The sequence below is a fragment of the Helianthus annuus genome, chromosome 15 (genome assembly GCF_002127325.2).
Source record: "Helianthus annuus cultivar XRQ/B chromosome 15, HanXRQr2.0-SUNRISE, whole genome shotgun sequence".
Taxonomy (NCBI): domain Eukaryota; kingdom Viridiplantae; phylum Streptophyta; class Magnoliopsida; order Asterales; family Asteraceae; genus Helianthus; species Helianthus annuus.
In genome coordinates this window covers 77,411,209-77,429,729 of record NC_035447.2, presented here as the reverse complement: position 1 = coordinate 77,429,729, position 18,521 = coordinate 77,411,209, and the positions used below count along the sequence as shown (strand labels likewise).

The following is an 18,521-nucleotide window of genomic DNA, read 5'->3' as shown; positions in this document are numbered from 1 at the left end:
CGTAATTTGACAAAAGCTAAAGTAATGGCAGTACTGTAAATTTGAACCTGGGGCAAAATTGTAAATTTTCACATGGGCAAATTCGTAATTTTTAACTTGGGGTAACAACGTAATATAAATTTGAACTAAGGGTACAATCATAATTTTAAGCTTGAGGCAAAAGTACAATTTTATTTTGAACCGAGGGCAAAATCGTAATTTTGAGTTGGGGGAAAAAAATAATTTTATTTTGAACAGGGGAAAAAACGTAATTTTGAATTTAGGGCGAAATCACAATTTTTAAACGGGGAAAATCACATTTTTGAACAGAGGGCAAAATCGTAATTTTTAAGTGGGGGTAAAAACAAAATTTTATTTTGAACTGGGGGCGAAAAGGTAATTCTGAGCTGAGGGCAAAACCACAATTTTATTTTGAGTGGAGGGAAAAAATCGTAGTTTTGAGCTGGGGACAAAAGCGTAATTTTATTTTGAGCTGGGGGCAAAACCGTAATTTTAAAGAGGGACAAAAAACGTGATTTTAGAATAGATATAAAATAATAAACTACTTGGTCCAATGGGAGAGTGCCAGGCAAAGTCGTAATTTTGAATTGAGGGCAAGATGGTAATTTTGAGATGGGGACAAAAAGCTTAATTTTATTTTGAACTGAGGGTAAAAACGTAATTTTAAAATGGATATAAAACAAAAAACATATTGGTCCAATGGGGGTCCCCCATTTGGTTTTTGTATATGTAGGTTAACTAGGTTATGCGCCGCCCGCGTTGCGGGGCGCTAGACCAAATATTTCTTAGTTTAATAACATGTACGCCTTTATGTCGGTTAGTTATACATGCTATTTATAGCACGATATCAAAAAATATACATCAACCAATTAAAGAAAAACAGTACCATAGTTATGATAAAAAAAAAAATAACCAAAACGGTGACAAACGTGTAATTTAGAGTCGGGGCAAAAGAATAATTTGTCAGGACCAATTAGCGAGTGCTAGGCAGCTGTTTGGCACGAATAAAAACAAAATTGAGTCAACCAAGTAAAATAAAACACTACCATGGTTTTGCCAAAAAAAAAACGATGGCAATAGTGCAATTTTTAGCTGAGGTAAGATCGTAAAGTTTTAATGGAGGTAAAATAATATTTTTAACTGAGGGCAAAAAAATATTTTATTTTGAATTGGGGGGGGGGGGGAATCATAATTTTTAGCTTGGGGCAAAAGGGAAGTTTTATTTTGAACTGGGGGCCAAATCGTAATTTGGCAGGACTCTAGCTGGGGGCAAAACCATAATTTTATTTGAACTTGGGGCAAAATCACATTTTTTAACTGAGGACAAAATCGTAAATTTAAGTAAGGGACAAAACCAAAATTTTATTTTTGACGGGAGGCAAAATCATAATTTTAAACTTAGGATAAAATTGTAATTTGACAAAACCTATAAACAGCTATTATATATAAAAAAAAAAAAAAACAACCAAAATGGCTGCCACGTGCTTGTACTGTTCCCGCCGGCCACTTACTTTTGAAAATGTAAATTTAAGTAAGGGATAAAACCAAAATTTTATTTTTGATGGGAGGCAAAATCATAATTTTAAACTTAGGATAAAATTGTAATTTGACAGAACCTATAAACAGCTATTATATAAAAAAAAGAAAAAAACAACCAAAATGGCCGCCACGTGCTTGTACTGTTCCCGCCGGCCACTTACTTTTGAAAATGTATTGAAAATTGAAAATTGGTGGCCAATGCTAACAAGTACGAAATACTTATTTCACTTTTCAGATTTTAAATTATCTTTTATTTCACATTTTTAGATATACCCAAACAACACTTTTTGTTAGACCATGCGTAATGGTGTAACATTATAATGCCCCCACCATGGGGCGTTTTGCGCCATGTGGCAGCCCAGTCAGCAAGGGGCATTATACCATAAAATGGTGTAGTGGGGCATTATTCAGATAATGCCCATGCAATCATTTCCCAATTATTTTTTTTAAACTTTAAATACTTTATTAAATAAAAAAAATACAATACTAGAAATAAAAAACATAAAATCCGATTAAATAAAAAAAATACTACAAATAAAAAAATTAAAATCCGAATATAAAAAAAAAGACTAGTTTTCATCTTCGCTTTCTTCACCCTCGTCCTCCGTTTCTTCCTCTCCCTCCGGTGGAACATACCGAACCGACCATGCGTGGTGTAGTAAATCAACCATTAACTGGGAATGGTACGGTTCGTAACGCAACTCTCGCGCGTTATTCACTCTTTCTTCCATTGACGCCTGCGGATGCTCTTCTTGAACGGCTTCTGGCACATAATTCTGGCATATTGCCTTTCCTTCGTCTTCCAAAATCATGTTGTGCATGATTATACACGCGTACATAGCATCTCTCATTTTTTGCTTGCTCCATGCACGACAAGGATTTCTCAAATAATGCCAGCGTTGTTTAAGAACCCCAAAGCATCTCTCAATGTCTTTTCGTGAAGACTCTTGAACCTTTTTAAAATATGCTCTTTTTTCATCAAAAGGATCACTATACGTTTTCACGAAAATCGAATACCTAGGATATATTCCGTCGCTCAAGTAATATCCATGAGGGTAATAGTTTCCATTTGCGTAAAACGACGCTTTAGGAGCTTTGCCAGAAATCCACTCCTCTAACAGCGGAGATTGTTCAAAAACGTTGATATCATTGCATGACCCGACCACGCCAAAGTAAGCAGACCAAACCCAAAGGTCCTGTGAAGCAACCGCCTGAAGAATAATAGTGGGTCCTTTTTGGTCACCACGTGTGTGTTGGCCTCGCCATGCAGTCGGGCAGTTATCCCAACGCCAATGCATGCAATCTATGCTCCCGATCATACCAGGCAAACCATGCTCGGCATTATGTACCTCGTAGATCTTTTGAAGGTCCTCCCATGTAGGCGTTCTAAGATAACGCGCACCGTACACATCAATTATACCTTTATAAAAAAAAAAATAGTCACAAAAAAAAATTAAAGAAATTGTAAACATAGACAAAAAAAATAAAAGTGTAAAGTATAGGAATTTTACCGCGACAAAAATGCTCCAAGCTATCTCTCGTTGTTTTCTCCCCCATTTTTAGATACTCGTCATTGATGTCGGTAGTGTTTCCATAAGCAAGGATTCGTAACGCCGAGGTACACTTTTGGATACCGGTAAATCCAAGTTCCCCTCTCGCATCCGCTTTTTGTTTAAAAAAATCGTAGTTGGCTTCCAAGTCGTGGACTATACGTAGAAATAACCGCTTACTCATTCGGAAACGACGTCTAAACATTTCGTTCGAATATGTCGGCTCCTCGTCAAAATAATCCTTCATCAAACGATCGTGTGCCCCGCGTCGGTCTCGTTCAATATAACCTCTTTTACCTTTTTTGGCTTGTGGGCGACGACAATGCTCGGCATATCTCATCGCTAGTTTACAAGCACCCGTAACCGCCTCTTGCTCAACCTCCTCATCGGTTGAACCATCGCCATCCGCAAAAAACTCGTGATAGCAATAGTTTAGCATGGAGGAAGAACTAGGAGAATCCATCAAGTTTTTATAAAATTCTTGTATTTTTTAGAGAGTTTTTGTGATTATTTGAGTTGAAAATGTTTGAGGGTATATATATATATATATAGGGGGAAATAAAAAAAAAATAAAAATAAAAACTAGCCGTTAGCAACTAGCCGTTTGATTCGTCCGTTCCACATTCTCGAGCGTTTTAAAAATCACGCCAAAACAAATTTTTTTCAAAAAAAACGCCGGAAAACGCCCCGTGTAATGGCGAATCCGGCGTTATGCAGCGTTTTTTTTCAAATTTTTTTAAAAAAAACGCCCCGTTACGGGGGGTCTTATTGATGACATCATATTGTTCTGATGTAGCATCCATGTATTTGATTCTCCATGTACTCTAAGGTGTTGTTTGGTAGTCTTTTAATAACCATTTAGATGCTACCTTTTAATGGTTTAAAACCTCTGAATGAATAAGAGTTAACCTCAAGTCTGAATGGTTAAGAGTTAAACCTCTGAATGGAAAATCATCACATGTCACATTCTTCTACCTTTTCATTGGTAAAATTCTTAATGGTTCCATTAAGAGGTAGCCTCTTAATGACCATTCAGAGGCTACCAAACAACCCTTTAATATTGTCTGTTGGTTCGGACTGAATCTTGAAGCGGATATATTCTTTCTTAAATGACATGCATATGGCACCCGTCCCCGGGACGTCTTGGTCCGGCGCCGAAGGGCATACCCTGCCGCCCCCCCCCCCCCCCCCCGGGTCTCGTCGCCAACGTCCGAGTTCCGACGTTTAGGACGCGCGCTAAATGACAAAAAAGGTGTGAGGATCGATGTGTTTTGACTGTTTGAAAAAAAAATTAAATTCTGAATTTTAATTATTTAAAAACTAACGGTCCTAATTCAAAAAACACCCCATTTCACTTCCATTTTTATAAATACTCACCTATTTAACCATTTTTTTCATAACTTTTCACTCTCTACCAACCCATTCTCTCTCACATTTTATTACCACTCTTCTTTTTTTTATAAAAACTCTTCATATTTTGTACCATTTTTAACCGCTACCACCCCATCTCTCGCTAAAAAATTATCATGGCTTCACCCATTTCTTCCATTTCTTCAATTTCTTCTACGTAACGAGTACACACATCACAACCTACAAGCGGACTTGGTGGAGTACATTTGGAACAACGCTCCCAACGAACTCGGCCACGACATGGAAGACGAAGACTAGTAGATTATTTTAATATATTAGGATATTTTTAACTTTTTTTTTAAACTTTATTTTTTTAAGTTTATGTTTTTTCTAATTTATTTTTTTTAAGTTTAATTTTTTTTTTAAGTTTATGTAATGTTTTTTAATATTAATGAAAATATTTTGTTACTTTATTTGTTAAATGTTAAAAAAAAAGTAGAAGATTAAAAAAAACATAAAAGTGGTGGAAGACTATGAGTAGGACCATCCTCCCATGCCCCCTAGTTTTGGAGGATGATCCATCCTTGGGAGGACTATGACGTGTCGCCTACGTGGCGGATCATCCTCCAAAGATGGTCCATCACCATACCTTGTAGTCTAATGGGTCGACTCATGAATCATGAACTAAGTTCTTGAACGGTTTTATCGTTCACTCATTTGTATATCAATGGACCCCAAATGAGCAGTACGTTTAATTCCCAAATGCTGGTGGAGATGCTAGCCAAACTAATGAATCCTCTGACCATATTTACAATAACCAAAAGCCACATAAGTCCCCTGGTCTAATCCAACACCGGTTCTAGAAACCTTTTGGGCTTGGCTCGTTTAAGTTTAGCTTGGTTCGAGCCAAGCTCAAGTATCTAGCGAGTAGCTTAGAATGTCATATATTTTTTTACTTTTTACTATTTGTATTTTATATCTTTTAAATTTTGTATATTTGTTTATTTTGTTTTAATTTTTTCTAATTTTTTTGACGAATGACGTTGCATATATATTAACCCGAGATGTTTTTATTAAAGGACAATATATGTAATTACATAAAAATGATATAATGACAATTTTGCCCCTCACATGAGGGGTGCATGACTGGTCTTATCTAAGAAAATGGATGAAGTTGGTGTAAAGGACTTGTGGTGTGCAAAAGTTTCAAATAAAGGACAGACGGTGTAATTTCTAAAGACAAAGGACACACGGTGCAAGTTGATATAAAGTTAAAGGACAAAATGTGTAATTTACGCATATATTATATGGAATTGATAGGGGTTTATGTGCAATTGGTTTTAGGGTTATAGTTATTAGATTTTCTAAGGTTTATGTCATTACGTGCGATTGATTAGGGAATAGGGACTTAGGGTTGATGACTTTATGTGCAGTTGATTATAATTTACATTGTGTTTCTTTTAAAGTTTGGGTACTTGGAAGATGAAACCGCATTTTAAACAAGTTCTTATTAGCAATCTTTTTGAAAGAAGATTCCAAGAAAATGATGGTATCGGTCCAAGTTCAAATATTGCTAACAAGCAATGAAAGTACGGTAGAAAAAAAATTGTTTCCTTTATATTGTATGAAAGTATGATAAAAAAAATCAAACGTTACTCCTGAAATTTTGGTCTAGATCCGCTACAGAGTACATATACCACCGATTATACTTTAGTTGTGACATTCTATCTTTTGGAATATAAATAAGGTAGTTCAATTGAAGCCATTTGATGTTAAATACACAAAGATGAAAGGTTGACATCAGTTTTACATTGTACACGAAACTTATCTGAAAATGATTATGTATACCATGCATACCCAACCCAATCAATGACGTTGCATAGTGCAATTGAAGCCATTTGATGTTAAATATTTAAACTAGACGAATCCTAAGAGTACAACTAAAATCAAATCTCATAAGTAGGCAAATAAAGTTTGGAGAGAGAATTGTATGTCAGCCACAAAGAATATATCAAAGTTCAATCATATAATAAACTAGAAAGTCTATGAAAAAAGTGATTAATCATTCAACACATATGAATGTATGATTAAAAGCATTTTTCAGAATCACAAAATGGCTTTCCAATTCTAAAGTTTAACTTGGGGGTTTCTAGATATGCATTTAAAATAATTACTTCGCTCTATGACACAATTATTGGTTTATATGTTTTTGCCGAAAATGATTTGATTATGATTTTCTGACTATTTAAGTATTTATCATGAAAATATTGACCACCTAATCTAGCAACATCAAAAGTCTATTTTTACTAATATCAAAAAATCATAGTTAAACACAAATATCAAAGTCTATTTTACTGACCTACCTTCGATAATGCACATCTAACATGCACTTGAGTGTATAAATGTTCCAATGTTCCATCTAATTCTAATACTAGAAGATAAGTGTCGAGCCTGATTTAGAAACCGGATAGGTTGGGCACGGTTTGGACCTGAACCGAGACGTAGAGTTGAAATTGATTGGTAACCCTATACTTTGAAACCAGTCAACTGAACCGAACAGATTAAAACCCGGTTTCAAACTGGTTGGGCCCGATCCTTTTCCCCCTCAAAATTTGGTTTCAATCCGAACGAGTTTTGACTTTCTTTGTCCAAACTCGAACCGATTTGGGCTAGAACCTAATTTGTGCACCTTTAGTAAGGATGTGTACATCAGGCCCGAGTTGGTTCGAACCTTAGAGCAACATTAAGGTTAGTGTCATGTGACCTGAAGGTGCTTTGGCAAAGATGTGTACATCATGCTCAAGTTGCCTGACACCCCCACAACTACATATTAGGGGGCCTCATTCACCGGGTTAGCACTATTAACTTAGAGCAAGCATAATTATAATATTAGTTCATATATTGAACTACATGTAGTCCAATTTCAACAAGCCCTAAAATATTTCTTATCATACAAAATGAATTGTCATTGTTACATAATTTTATCACGAAACACATTAATCCCTCAATACTCCTAGTGTCATCATTATTATGGGATTTTTACATATTTCCACCTCCTAAGCTGGCTTATTACGTATTTCCCCAAATAAAAAATACAATTACATATTTCCCCTCCCTAACCCATATATATTACATATTTCCCCTTTTCATTAAAAACTCTTATTAGATGACTATTTTACCCTTAATGAACTATTAAATGAATATTTACATATTTCTCATTTTTAATATCATCAATCAATTACATATCTCCCCAATTCATGTAGTATTATATCAATTCTTCTACTTGCTACTCTTCTCAAACAATACCATAATAATCATAATAAAAAATACAATCTTTCAAAAATGTAATCCTTACTTCTTCATAATCAAAACTATCACAGAATACAATTAGCAATAAGGTAAAAATGAATAGAAGTTCATACATATTTATTTAAATTAACTATCCGTACAGTAGATTTGTTTAAATTATTCAATGTCTTACAGCCTAAAAGTGATAACTATCCGTTTATATTCTGCAAAATTTTAGTTTCAAGTTATATGAAGTTCATCTCCAATGGTATGCAATTTATCAATATATGAACACAGTTTAAAGGAATTGCTAACAGAATTAGAATCCCTAACTTATACCAATACTTACACAACAAAGAAACAACGGCACAACTTTCACAAATAGTTTTGCAACTCAAACATCAGCTACCCAAGTAAATCATTCCTATTAATTCTTTCAACATAAATTGAGGTTGTTTTCTAAAAAAATAAAAAAGAAAGAACAAAAAAGTTGATTTGATCACATTCAACCGACCTTAGTAGACATGCATTCAGAAAAAAAAAATCCACCTGACCTTAGTAGACATATGCATTCAGAAAAAACTGTTTTCGGTTTAATTGATTTATATTTGCTTTCATTTTGAATATTTAATCTCCATATCTCGATATTCTTTCAGAAAAATATTTATGGTGTTGATTCCGAATTGATTTATGTTCGAAACGATTTCCGAAGATCGTTTAGATTACTCAATACATGTAATTTATTTTAATCAAAATAAATATGTATGAACTTCAATACATTTTTACCTTATTACTAATTGTATTCCGTGATAATTTTGATTGTGAAGAAGTAAGGATTACATTTTTGAAAGTTTGTATTTTTATTATGATTATTATGGTATTGTTTGAGAATAGTAGCAAGTAGAAAAATTGGTAAAATACTACATAAATTGGCGAGATATGTAATTGATTGATGATATTAGAAATGGGAAATATGTAAATATTCATTTAATAGTTCATTAAGGGTAAAATAGTCATTTAATAAGAGTTTTTAATGAAAAGGGGAAATATGTAATATATATGTGTTAGGGAGGGGAAATATGTAATTGTTTTTTTTATTTGGGGAAATACGTAATAAGCCAGCTTAGGAGGGGGAAATATGTAAAAATCCCCATTATTATTATACTCAGTAAATCTCACCAATAACAAAACTAAGGTAGGGTCTGATGATGGTAAGATGTAGACAGCCTTACCTTTACCCCGTAGAAATAGAGAGACTGCTTCCAGTGAGACCCCGACTAGTGTGTTAAATGGAAATCAAATATGATGAATTTTGATTAAAAAAAACAATAAAACAAAGTTTCCAAGGAAAAAACGACCAATTCCGAGGCCGGGATGAACATCTACACTCTTCATAGCTCGTTTTTAGGCCATCAACAGACAAGAAGAATTGATAGTCTTCGTCATGCATGGATGCTTTAGGATTTGAGGGATATTAAAAAAATTTGTTAGAACCAACCCTTTAGGATTCGAGGGATAATTAAAATTGTTGAAACCAACTTTAATATTTTATTTAGGGATGAGCACGGTACTTGTTCGGTACCAAACCGGTACCGGCTAAAAGTATCGGTACCGAAAAACATGGAAAATTTGTACCGGTACTGGTATCGAATATACCGGTGCCGATACGGTACCGGTATTTATCGGTGTTTTACCCGTAAATATTGGTTAAAAAAAAACAGGAAAAATGAGTACGGTTACCGCATATACCTGATACGGTATCAAATGTTCATCCCTAATTTTATCTAGAGATAAATGGGCCACGTCGGGTTAGATAACTGTGATAAATCATAATATCTTAGTTGCACTCACAAACTGAGACTCGTTGATTACTTTTAAATTACTATCATCTTTGGTTCACATTGTCTAGTGTAACTAATTATTAACAATTATACGTTTGCGGTTATACTATTTTTTAAAGAAAGATTGGGGTTCATAGACCCTGACCCGGACTATATGGGTCCGACCCTGCTTGCGGTGTAACTAATTATTAACTTTATTTTCTTTCATAACCTTTAACATGCAATATTTTAATATAAATCCCAATTCATTATACGGGTGTTTTCATCTATCTATTAGGTTGGGGTTGTGGTATAAAGTTCATAGAGGCTTTATCATCTTTGGTTCACATTGTCTAGTGTAACTAATTATTAACAATTATACGTTTGCGGTTATACTATTTTTTAAAGAAAGATTGGGGTTCATAGACCCTGACCCGGACTATATGGGTCCGACCCTGCTTGCGGTGTAACTAATTATTAACTTTATTTTCTTTCATAACCTTTAACATGCAATATTTTAATATAAATCCCAATTCATTATACGGGTGTTTTCATCTATCTATTAGGTTGGGGTTGTGGTATAAAGTTCATAGAGGCTTTATCACATCACATCCAGGGGCGGATGTACATTATAGTAAGGGGTGGCGTCCGCTACGGGTTGGCGTTCCGGCGGTGGTGTAAAATTAGTGTAAATTTTTGAAAAATTTGACGTTTTCGATTTCGTTACCGCTTATTTATAAAACGTTACCACTTGGCACGAATCCTAGATCCGCCACTGGTCACATCAGCGTCATGTCACATAGGGAGCTTTAAATCCTCTCTCTTTAAGTTGCATGCAATGATTTAAAGTCTCTTTAAAACTCCATATTAAAACTCCATATAGTCTGACCCGGACTATATGGGTCCGACCCTGCTTGCGGTGTAACTAATTATTAACTTTATTTTCTTTCATAACCTTTAACATGCAATATTTTAATATAAATCCCAATTCATTATACGGGTGTTTTCATCTATCTATTAGGTTGGGGTTGTGGTATAAAGTTCATAGAGGCTTTATCACATCACATCCAGGGGCGGATGTACATTATAGTAAGGGGTGGCGTCCGCTACGGGTTGGCGTTCCGGCGGTGGTGTAAAATTAGTGTAAATTTTTGAAAAATTTGACGTTTTCGATTTCGTTACCGCTTATTTATAAAACGTTACCACTTGGCACGAATCCTAGATCCGCCACTGGTCACATCAGCGTCATGTCACATAGGGAGCTTTAAATCCTCTCTCTTTAAGTTGCATGCAATGGTTTAAAGTCTCTTTAAAACTCCATATTAAAAAAATACAAAAAATTAATGAGAAAAGATTTGATTGGTTGAAAAAAAAATGGGCCCCACTTGCACCCCCTTTAGCGCCCTCGTTACTGCATTGGAGCCCTCTCCATGACACCCCCCTTTTGACGCCCTATGAGGCACTAAAGGACGCTAAAAATGATGATTTGGCAAAGAGGGCTATACCACACCCTCTGACCTTGGTGTAAAGTTTATTAAAATCTAGTCAAATCTAAAAAGGTTTATTAATTAAAAAATATATGATATTATATTTTAGTTAAATTATAACGAAAAGAAATAATAACATTATACTTCATGCCCTTGAAGTTTGTTAGTCTTGACACTTGAAGGCATTTTAATTTATTTTTAACAGTCTATGTAACCTAGACAATGACCCTTCATTGTTCATTCTAATCACTAGAGAATTGATTTTGTATACCATTAATTAATGCTGTTGTATACTAAGACTTTGATGTTATAAATATATTATACTAAAAAACTTAAATGGTAAGTTATTTGATTAAATTATTATATAACTGTTGACCAAATACTATATAATAAATAGTTAAATACTAATAAGTTAGAAAAACAATTATTAATTAAAACTTTATGTTAAAAGTGTCTTTTTTTGGCAAAAGAAATGGAATATATTAGCAAGTAGCAACACAAACTCTGCTTGAGTTTACAGTACAATGAATCTTGAATAAACTATAATATAATATATCCCCTGTGGTATAAATAATTTATGAATTTAGTCCTAAAAATTTAAAATTACACTTCTCATTCCTACCTTTAAGGTCTTATAACAATTTAGTCCTTCATGTCACGTTGACCGTTAAATTCGCATATTATCAATGTTTTAAAATCCGGTTTTTATAGCGTATCAGATTTTTCTCAGAAACGGTTTAACCATGTATATCGGGCGGTTTAACCGGTTCAACCGATACAACCGGCATGTTTGAACCAATTTTTAAAACGTGCATATTATACTTGACGTGTAACGAGTATTTGGGTCACTTCACCCAACTGGTGGAAAAATGAATTCAATGGTTCCTTAAAGAAATAAACTAATATTTCGATTTGTCTTACTGTTCAACATGTGATAATATCATAACATCTTCGTTGCGCTCACAAACTGAGACTCGTTGATTACTTTTAAATTACTACCATCTCTGGTTCACATTGTCTAGTGTAACATGTTTATCATCCACCTATTAGTGTATTACATCACTAAGAATTTAACGAGGAAATTACTTGATGAAATCACAATTCATATTCATATAAAACTATGATGCATAATTGAATATTATATAATTACCCAAAAATTACTTGTTATTTGTTCGTCTTTGACATAATAGTGAGCATCAGTGGCGGAACTAGAAGAAATATTCAGGGGTATCCCAAATTTTTTTACGATACATTTATAGAACATAATTTTTTTTACCTGCATTACGGGGTGGGGCCGATCCTGAAAATTCAAGTGCCCTGGGTGAGCCAAAAAAAGGCCCTTAGGCCTTACCGAATTAAATTTTATAAACTAGTTTTTTTTTAAGTTATTAGTATTTAGGTTAACGAATCAATATTGAGCATATCAGATTTGGGCTAGGCTTTATGAATTAATATTGGCAATAAGTTTTTAGATATTAGATTGGGCTAGGTTTATTTTTAATTTTTAGATCGAAATTAAACAATTCAAGAACTCAAGAAGAAAAGAAATAAAAAATACTCACAACTCACAATCACAATTAGCACAACAATCTAATACAACTATTGGGCTATCATTTGTTTTTTTTTTTTTTTTGGCTAATATAATCAGTATTATTTGGGCTTGATTTCAGTTTGTAATTTTTTTTTTCAGGGGTGTCCTAGTACTTGTTGAGGGGTGTCCTTAGTATAAAAATCGAAAAAAAATAAAATTTTACACTATCGGAAAAAAATTGAGCCGTAGCCCGTGCTACGCCCCAACCTACATTAGGTCCGCCCCTGGTGAGCATTTACGTTCTCGAGTTTACTTTTAAAAGAATGAAGCACGGGCGGCTTTGACAGTGTACGGGGAGGACTTCCGCACAAGACCCGTAATTTCGAGAGTCACGTGATTTAAAAAAAAATCCAATATATATATATGTTATTTTTTAAATAGTAAACACATACCATTTCTAATATAGGTCCATTTACAAATGATTTTGTATGGTTTAGAATTTTACCCACTTGCATTAGGTTTATTGAGCTCAATACTAATTTGATTTTTTTATAAATAATAATAGAACACTACAGAATGGCACGTTTTTCAAGCTCGAACAGGGTACGTGAATTCTCCGCCTCTGGAATTAAGAGAAGAGAAGTATTTTATTTTTCTTTTCTTTCCTTCATCTCATTTCTCTTCTAGGGATGTTTAGCAACTTTTAAATGATTAAGTACTAAACTAGGAAAAGCTTTTGTGAAAAAAAAAAAAACCAACCTACCTACCTAAGTAAACTCGGAAACACAATTCACAACAGATTAGACGGACCGTTGCATAGCTTATCACTTAAGAACCTTAGTTAAACAACACATACATATTAACAAAAAGTCACTTGAGATGCTTAGTCATGTAACGCTACACGTTATTAATAAATATATCTTACTTTCATGCACACCCTACAACCTATAACGCATCATCATTACGTTTTAAGCTTAGTATTGTTGAAGTAGGCACCTGGATTTGATACATTTTTTACACCATAACTCTCATATAAACTAACGGTGTGGGGCGGTGGTTGGAGGATGCCAGGCAACGCTGGCTGAGCGTTGGTTACGGCGTTGCCCCTCTAGCATGGCTTTGAAGCCTGGCGTAGGGCGGGGTGGAGAGGGGGGGAGGTGAGGTGGCTGACTAGTATTGGCTGGTGAGAGATGACCGTTGGGCTAGCCGTTGGCCAACGCCTATTAAAAAAAATCTTTTATTTATTTTCTATATAAATCAAACAAATCTTACTCATTTTTACTATCATCATCATCATCATTATACTCAGTAAATTCCTCCAATAACAAATCATTTTTACTATCAAAAAATTCAAAAACAACTACCAACCTCCAAAAAAATATATACAATGGATTCTTCAAGTTCTAGCGATTCGTATGGTAGATTTGTTTTCCTCATCCGATGACGGGGCGAAAATATTATTATCAACAGTGGCGATGGTCATGAAAGCTATTGTTGAAGATTCAGATGAAGGGACTTCCCAACCCAACCCAAATGGAGGAAGTATATTGTTAGTGAATGCGAATGTCACACCCCGATTTCCGGTGGGCTCGGATGGGTAGGGTTTAAGCGTGACGATTGAATACAGTATCACAATTTAATAATGCAGCAGAAGTATTGGAGTAAAAATATTCATTCAATAAAAGTCTTGAATATAAATAAAATTTATACAAGTGTTCAAGTACAAGCTCACATGTGGGATCTAATAAAACGAGCTTTAGACGTCATATGCCTTAAGCTAGGAGTTGCAAATTCCATAGCCTTTATCATAGCTGACCCGGACTCCCAACCTAATATCAAGGTTCGGTACCTGCAATTCAATCTTTTGAAAATACGTCAGCTTTCGCTGGTAAATACAATTAACTGACTCATTTTGAAAATAGTTTTTTCAAAAAGAGTTGTATACGTAGAGAAACCCGTAGGTAATCCTTTAATATTTCTTGGGATTTTATCTTGTCACCAGATTTACATACTTGTCATACAATGGGAACCAGAGATCAAAGCCGATCATTTTAGTGCTATAATGATTAAGGGTACACACCAAAGTTGAATAAACGTGTCTTATAGTCGATATGCCTACCCCTACACGTTATTCCATATGGCCATAATAATTCATGAGTCGGAACGCCCGGACACGCTACCATTAACCCCCAATTGTTTCAGTTATCAAGTAATACGAATTAAACCGAGTTCTTATATTTATAACCAATCACATGGCTCATTTATATAACACCCGCTCCAAGTGGCGTATTCGCCATACCCTAAGTTTAAAAACAAAATAAGTTAAGAGTATTTACATTTTGCTAGCTTCCAACCGATAACAATTTTAATATAGCAAAAGCCGTAAGTCAAGGTATTAGTAACCCAAGTCCGAACATCTGGGGGGTTCTATAGTCCGGAATGAACAGAATTAGTTATCTGTTAGAATGTATACGGTCATAGGTTAGTTCCTTAAACATGACCCGTTACTTAAGAATAGGTTCGGTTCGCTAGATTTAGCGTAGACCGGATAAAATGTGGTTTACATCTATCCGAGTGCAAAGACTCATTGGATAAAGGTTTATTAAACCAACATTCTGTTTTTTAGAGGTTTTGACCAGTTATGCCTAGTTTATGTGAACAAGGTTCGCATAACTAGTTATGTGCGTAAAGTGGGTTCAGAAGGTCAGATAGGTTTATGACAAGTCCAAGTATTAAACAAATATTTTTAGTTGATGTATATTTTATTTTGAAGTCAAGTTGTAGCTTGTTTTAGATAAAAACCATTTCAGTATTTATTTTGACCACATAAGGGCATTGTGGTCCTTTTTAACAATATATTAAGACTTGTCAATTAACCCATCAAACGGAATGACCATGTGGTATAACTTCAGGGAGTTATACTCAACAATAATACGGTATCAAAAAAAAGTTTAAAACAAGTTTTAATGTTGACCAAACGGGTCAGAATCAAAAGTCAAAGCAGAAGTCAAACTGCTTGACTTTTGACGTAGAATGAGGTTCTAAACTGAATTAAACGAGTTAAACATGCTAATATCAGTTTACATAAGTTGTATAAATTGTGCATATATCAAAACAACTGAGTTATAAGTTATAAAAACTATTTATATCATTTATGAAGTTATAACGAAAGTTTGATTCTTATATAGCATGCTTGACTCATTAATTCAACTAGTAAACATGATGATCCGAGGGTATGATCACAGAGGAATCATACCATTGTTATTACGATCACGTAGGAAAGTTCGGATTGAACTTTAACATGACCAATTTGGTCAGAAGATAAAGTCAAACGGAAAGTTAACTGTTTGACTTTAACTCAAAATAACTCATGGTTGCAAAAGTCGCTAGGCGCTCCCTAGTCGGATTCGGGAGTACTCGGGAGGTACTCGGGAGTATTCGGGAGTACTCGGGGAGTAATTGGCCTGGGAGAAGAGTACTCGTGCCTCGGCAACCTACCTTGTAGCGAGTACTCGGGGAGTACTCGGAGCCTAGTCGGGACTTTTACAACCATGAAATAACTAAAAATAAATATGGAAGAGCTAGTGGGAACACTTACTTGGAAGTGTTAGAGAGTTGAATACACTAAGAGTGGGAGTCCTCTTATCCAGAGGAGAGCTACAAGAAGTGTTTTAGAGTATAAGTGATGGTGTGAAGATCAAGGAAGATGAAGGTTGCTATTTATAGCAAAGGAGGAATTTTGAGGGAGTGCCAAGTGTTTCTAGAAGTCACAAGGTGGTGCCAAGTGTTCTAGGACGTGGAAGGAAGGCAAGAAAGGTGGAAAGTTAGGTCACAAGGTGGCAGAACAACAGCAACAACAGCCGGCTGTTTTCTGCTGTCTGCAGGTCCCTTACGGACTTTAAGCCTCAAGCCTTACGGTCTGTAAGGACCTAAGGCGGTTTAAATTTCTTGTTCAGCACTCATCCTTACGATCTGTAAGCCTAGGTGCCTTACGATCCCTAAGATCTCCTGGCACGCAACATCTTAAGTGCCTTACGGTCCGTAAGCCATTGTGCTTTACGGTCCGTAAGGACCTCCAGAATACAAATTTTGCACATTTGACCCCTTGGGTCAACCGGTTATCGATATATGCAATATTAGTCCCTATCCTTACTCACAGTGGGGATTAGTTGGATATCCAGGAAGCGTTTCAGGTAACGCACAATAATAGTCCCTCTCCTTTCCAGAGTCGGGATCAGTCGAAGATACGGGATACGTTTTAGTGAACGTACAGTGTCGGTCCTTCCTCCTTCCACATAGTCGGGATTAGTTGGAGGTTCCTCCCTCTACATAGTCGGGATTAATTGGAGAATTGGACACGTGTCGTCACGTAGTTGGACGAAAATTTTCGAGGTGGTACAGCGAAACCGCAAACGATTTGCTGGTAAGCGATTATTTTTCACCCCAACCAACGTATGATGAAAAAATGTTTAGGAGTCGTTTTCGTACAAGTAAAAATTTATTTTTAAGAATATAAAAGGATTTAGAGGATAATTATGCTTTTTTCCAACAAAGACTCGATGCGCGTGGTAATTTAGAATTTACAACGTGGCAAAGGTCACAGCCGCCCTAAGATAATTGGCTGCCGCCCTAAGACAATTGGCTTATGGCAATAGTTCCGACATAATGGAAGACTATTTAAAAATGTCGGCACGAGTGGCTAGGGAAAGTCTTCACAATTTTTGTGCGTATATCATTGAACTATATATGAAAAGATACTTGAGAAAACCAGCGTTTAGTGATATGCAACAACTTTTAGTACATCATGCTGAATATCATGGTCTCCCCGGGATGATAGGTAGTTTAGATTGTATGAAATGGGAGTGAGAACTTTGTCCAACTGCATGGCAAGGCTCCACACAAGCGGATATCATGCAATGCTGGCTATGATGCTTGAAGCTGTTGCATCACAAGATCTTTGGATCTGGCATCCATTCTTTGGTATGCCAGGTTCACATAACGATATAAACATTATACATCACTCGCCCCTTTTCAATGATCCAATAAATGGTGTTGGACCAAAACGGATTATTTATTGTAAATGACGTTGAATACAAGTATGGATACTATCTTGTTGATGGAATTTACCCTAAGTGCTATGTTTTTGTGAAATAATTTTCAAGAAAGGGAACCCTAGATCCTAAAAGAATAAAGTTTAACAAAGTTCAGATGGCGGCACGCAAAGACGTCGAGCGAGCATCTGGTGTTTTGCAGAAAAGGTGGTGTATTTTGAGCATGCCTTGTAGATTGTATGAAAAAGATCAAATAAGAAACGTGATGTACGCGTGCATCATTCTACACAACATGATTTTGGAGGATGAAGGGCATGCAATAGTTGAATATTATGGCGAGGAGACTGAATCAAATAACGAAGACATTTGTAACGAAGAGAGAACGCAATACCAAAATCTAATCGAGTCAAGACAAATAAATTCAAACCTTCGAGCTGATTTGGTTGAACATGTTTCGACGCTTCCTAGATTCAACTCCATTGAAGATGAAGATGATTGATTTTTTTTGGTGATATAATGTATTTTTTTATTGTAGTTATTTAAAATCATTTTATTAAATTCCATGATTAATATAAAAAAAAATCGGTCCACATGGCACCTCAACGCCGTCTGGCCACGCCCCTTCCACACCCCATTTTTTTGGGTGTAGACTGATGAAGCCCACACGTGTTGAGCAATGCCTTCAACCCAAGCCTCCCCCCCCCCACACACACACACACACCCCATAGTCTAAGACTGCTGGGAGTGGGGCTTGGGTTTGGGCGTGTAAAACCCACCCAAGCCTTGCACACCATCCCCATGGGCTTGGGTTTGGGCGTTGCCCCTCTAGCGTCGGTATTGTGTCTGACGCAGGACGCTGGTTGGGTTGAGGTTGCTGGCTGTGATTGGCTGGTTAATTAAACGAA

General features: G+C 35.6%; 2 protein-coding genes across 2 annotated transcripts; one reads left to right on the top strand and one right to left on the bottom strand.

Moving 5' to 3' along the window:
- Positions 1–2,032: 2,032 nt before the first annotated feature.
- LOC110910063 (protein ALP1-like) lies at positions 2,033–3,671 on the bottom strand. Its single transcript, XM_022154783.2, has 2 exons — positions 3,051–3,671; positions 2,033–2,959 (listed from the first exon to the last, which is right to left on the bottom strand). Exons 1-2 carry the CDS (start codon positions 3,550–3,552, stop codon positions 2,109–2,111), a joined length of 1,353 nt encoding a protein of 450 aa, XP_022010475.1. The 5' UTR covers positions 3,553–3,671; the 3' UTR covers positions 2,033–2,108.
- A 14,102-nt stretch (positions 3,672–17,773) lies between these two features.
- LOC110913137 lies at positions 17,774–18,115 on the top strand. The gene has a single exon (XM_022157986.1). It carries the CDS (start codon positions 17,774–17,776, stop codon positions 18,113–18,115), a length of 342 nt encoding a protein of 113 aa, XP_022013678.1.
- Positions 18,116–18,521: the final 406 nt, after the last annotated feature.

What these genes read in the sequence shown, in the direction of transcription:
- LOC110910063 (XM_022154783.2), bottom strand. Translation starts at nt 3,552, where the DNA reads ATGGATTCTCCTAGTTCTTCCTCCATGCTAAACTATTGCTATCACGAG. An exon ending in CTTGGAGCATTTTTGTCGCG is followed by an intron (nt 2,960 to 3,050) that starts GTAAAATTCCTA and finishes TTTTTTATAAAG; the next exon opens with GTATAATTGATGTGTACGGT.
- LOC110913137 (XM_022157986.1), top strand. Translation starts at nt 17,774, where the DNA reads ATGGCGGCACGCAAAGACGTCGAGCGAGCATCTGGTGTTTTGCAGAAA.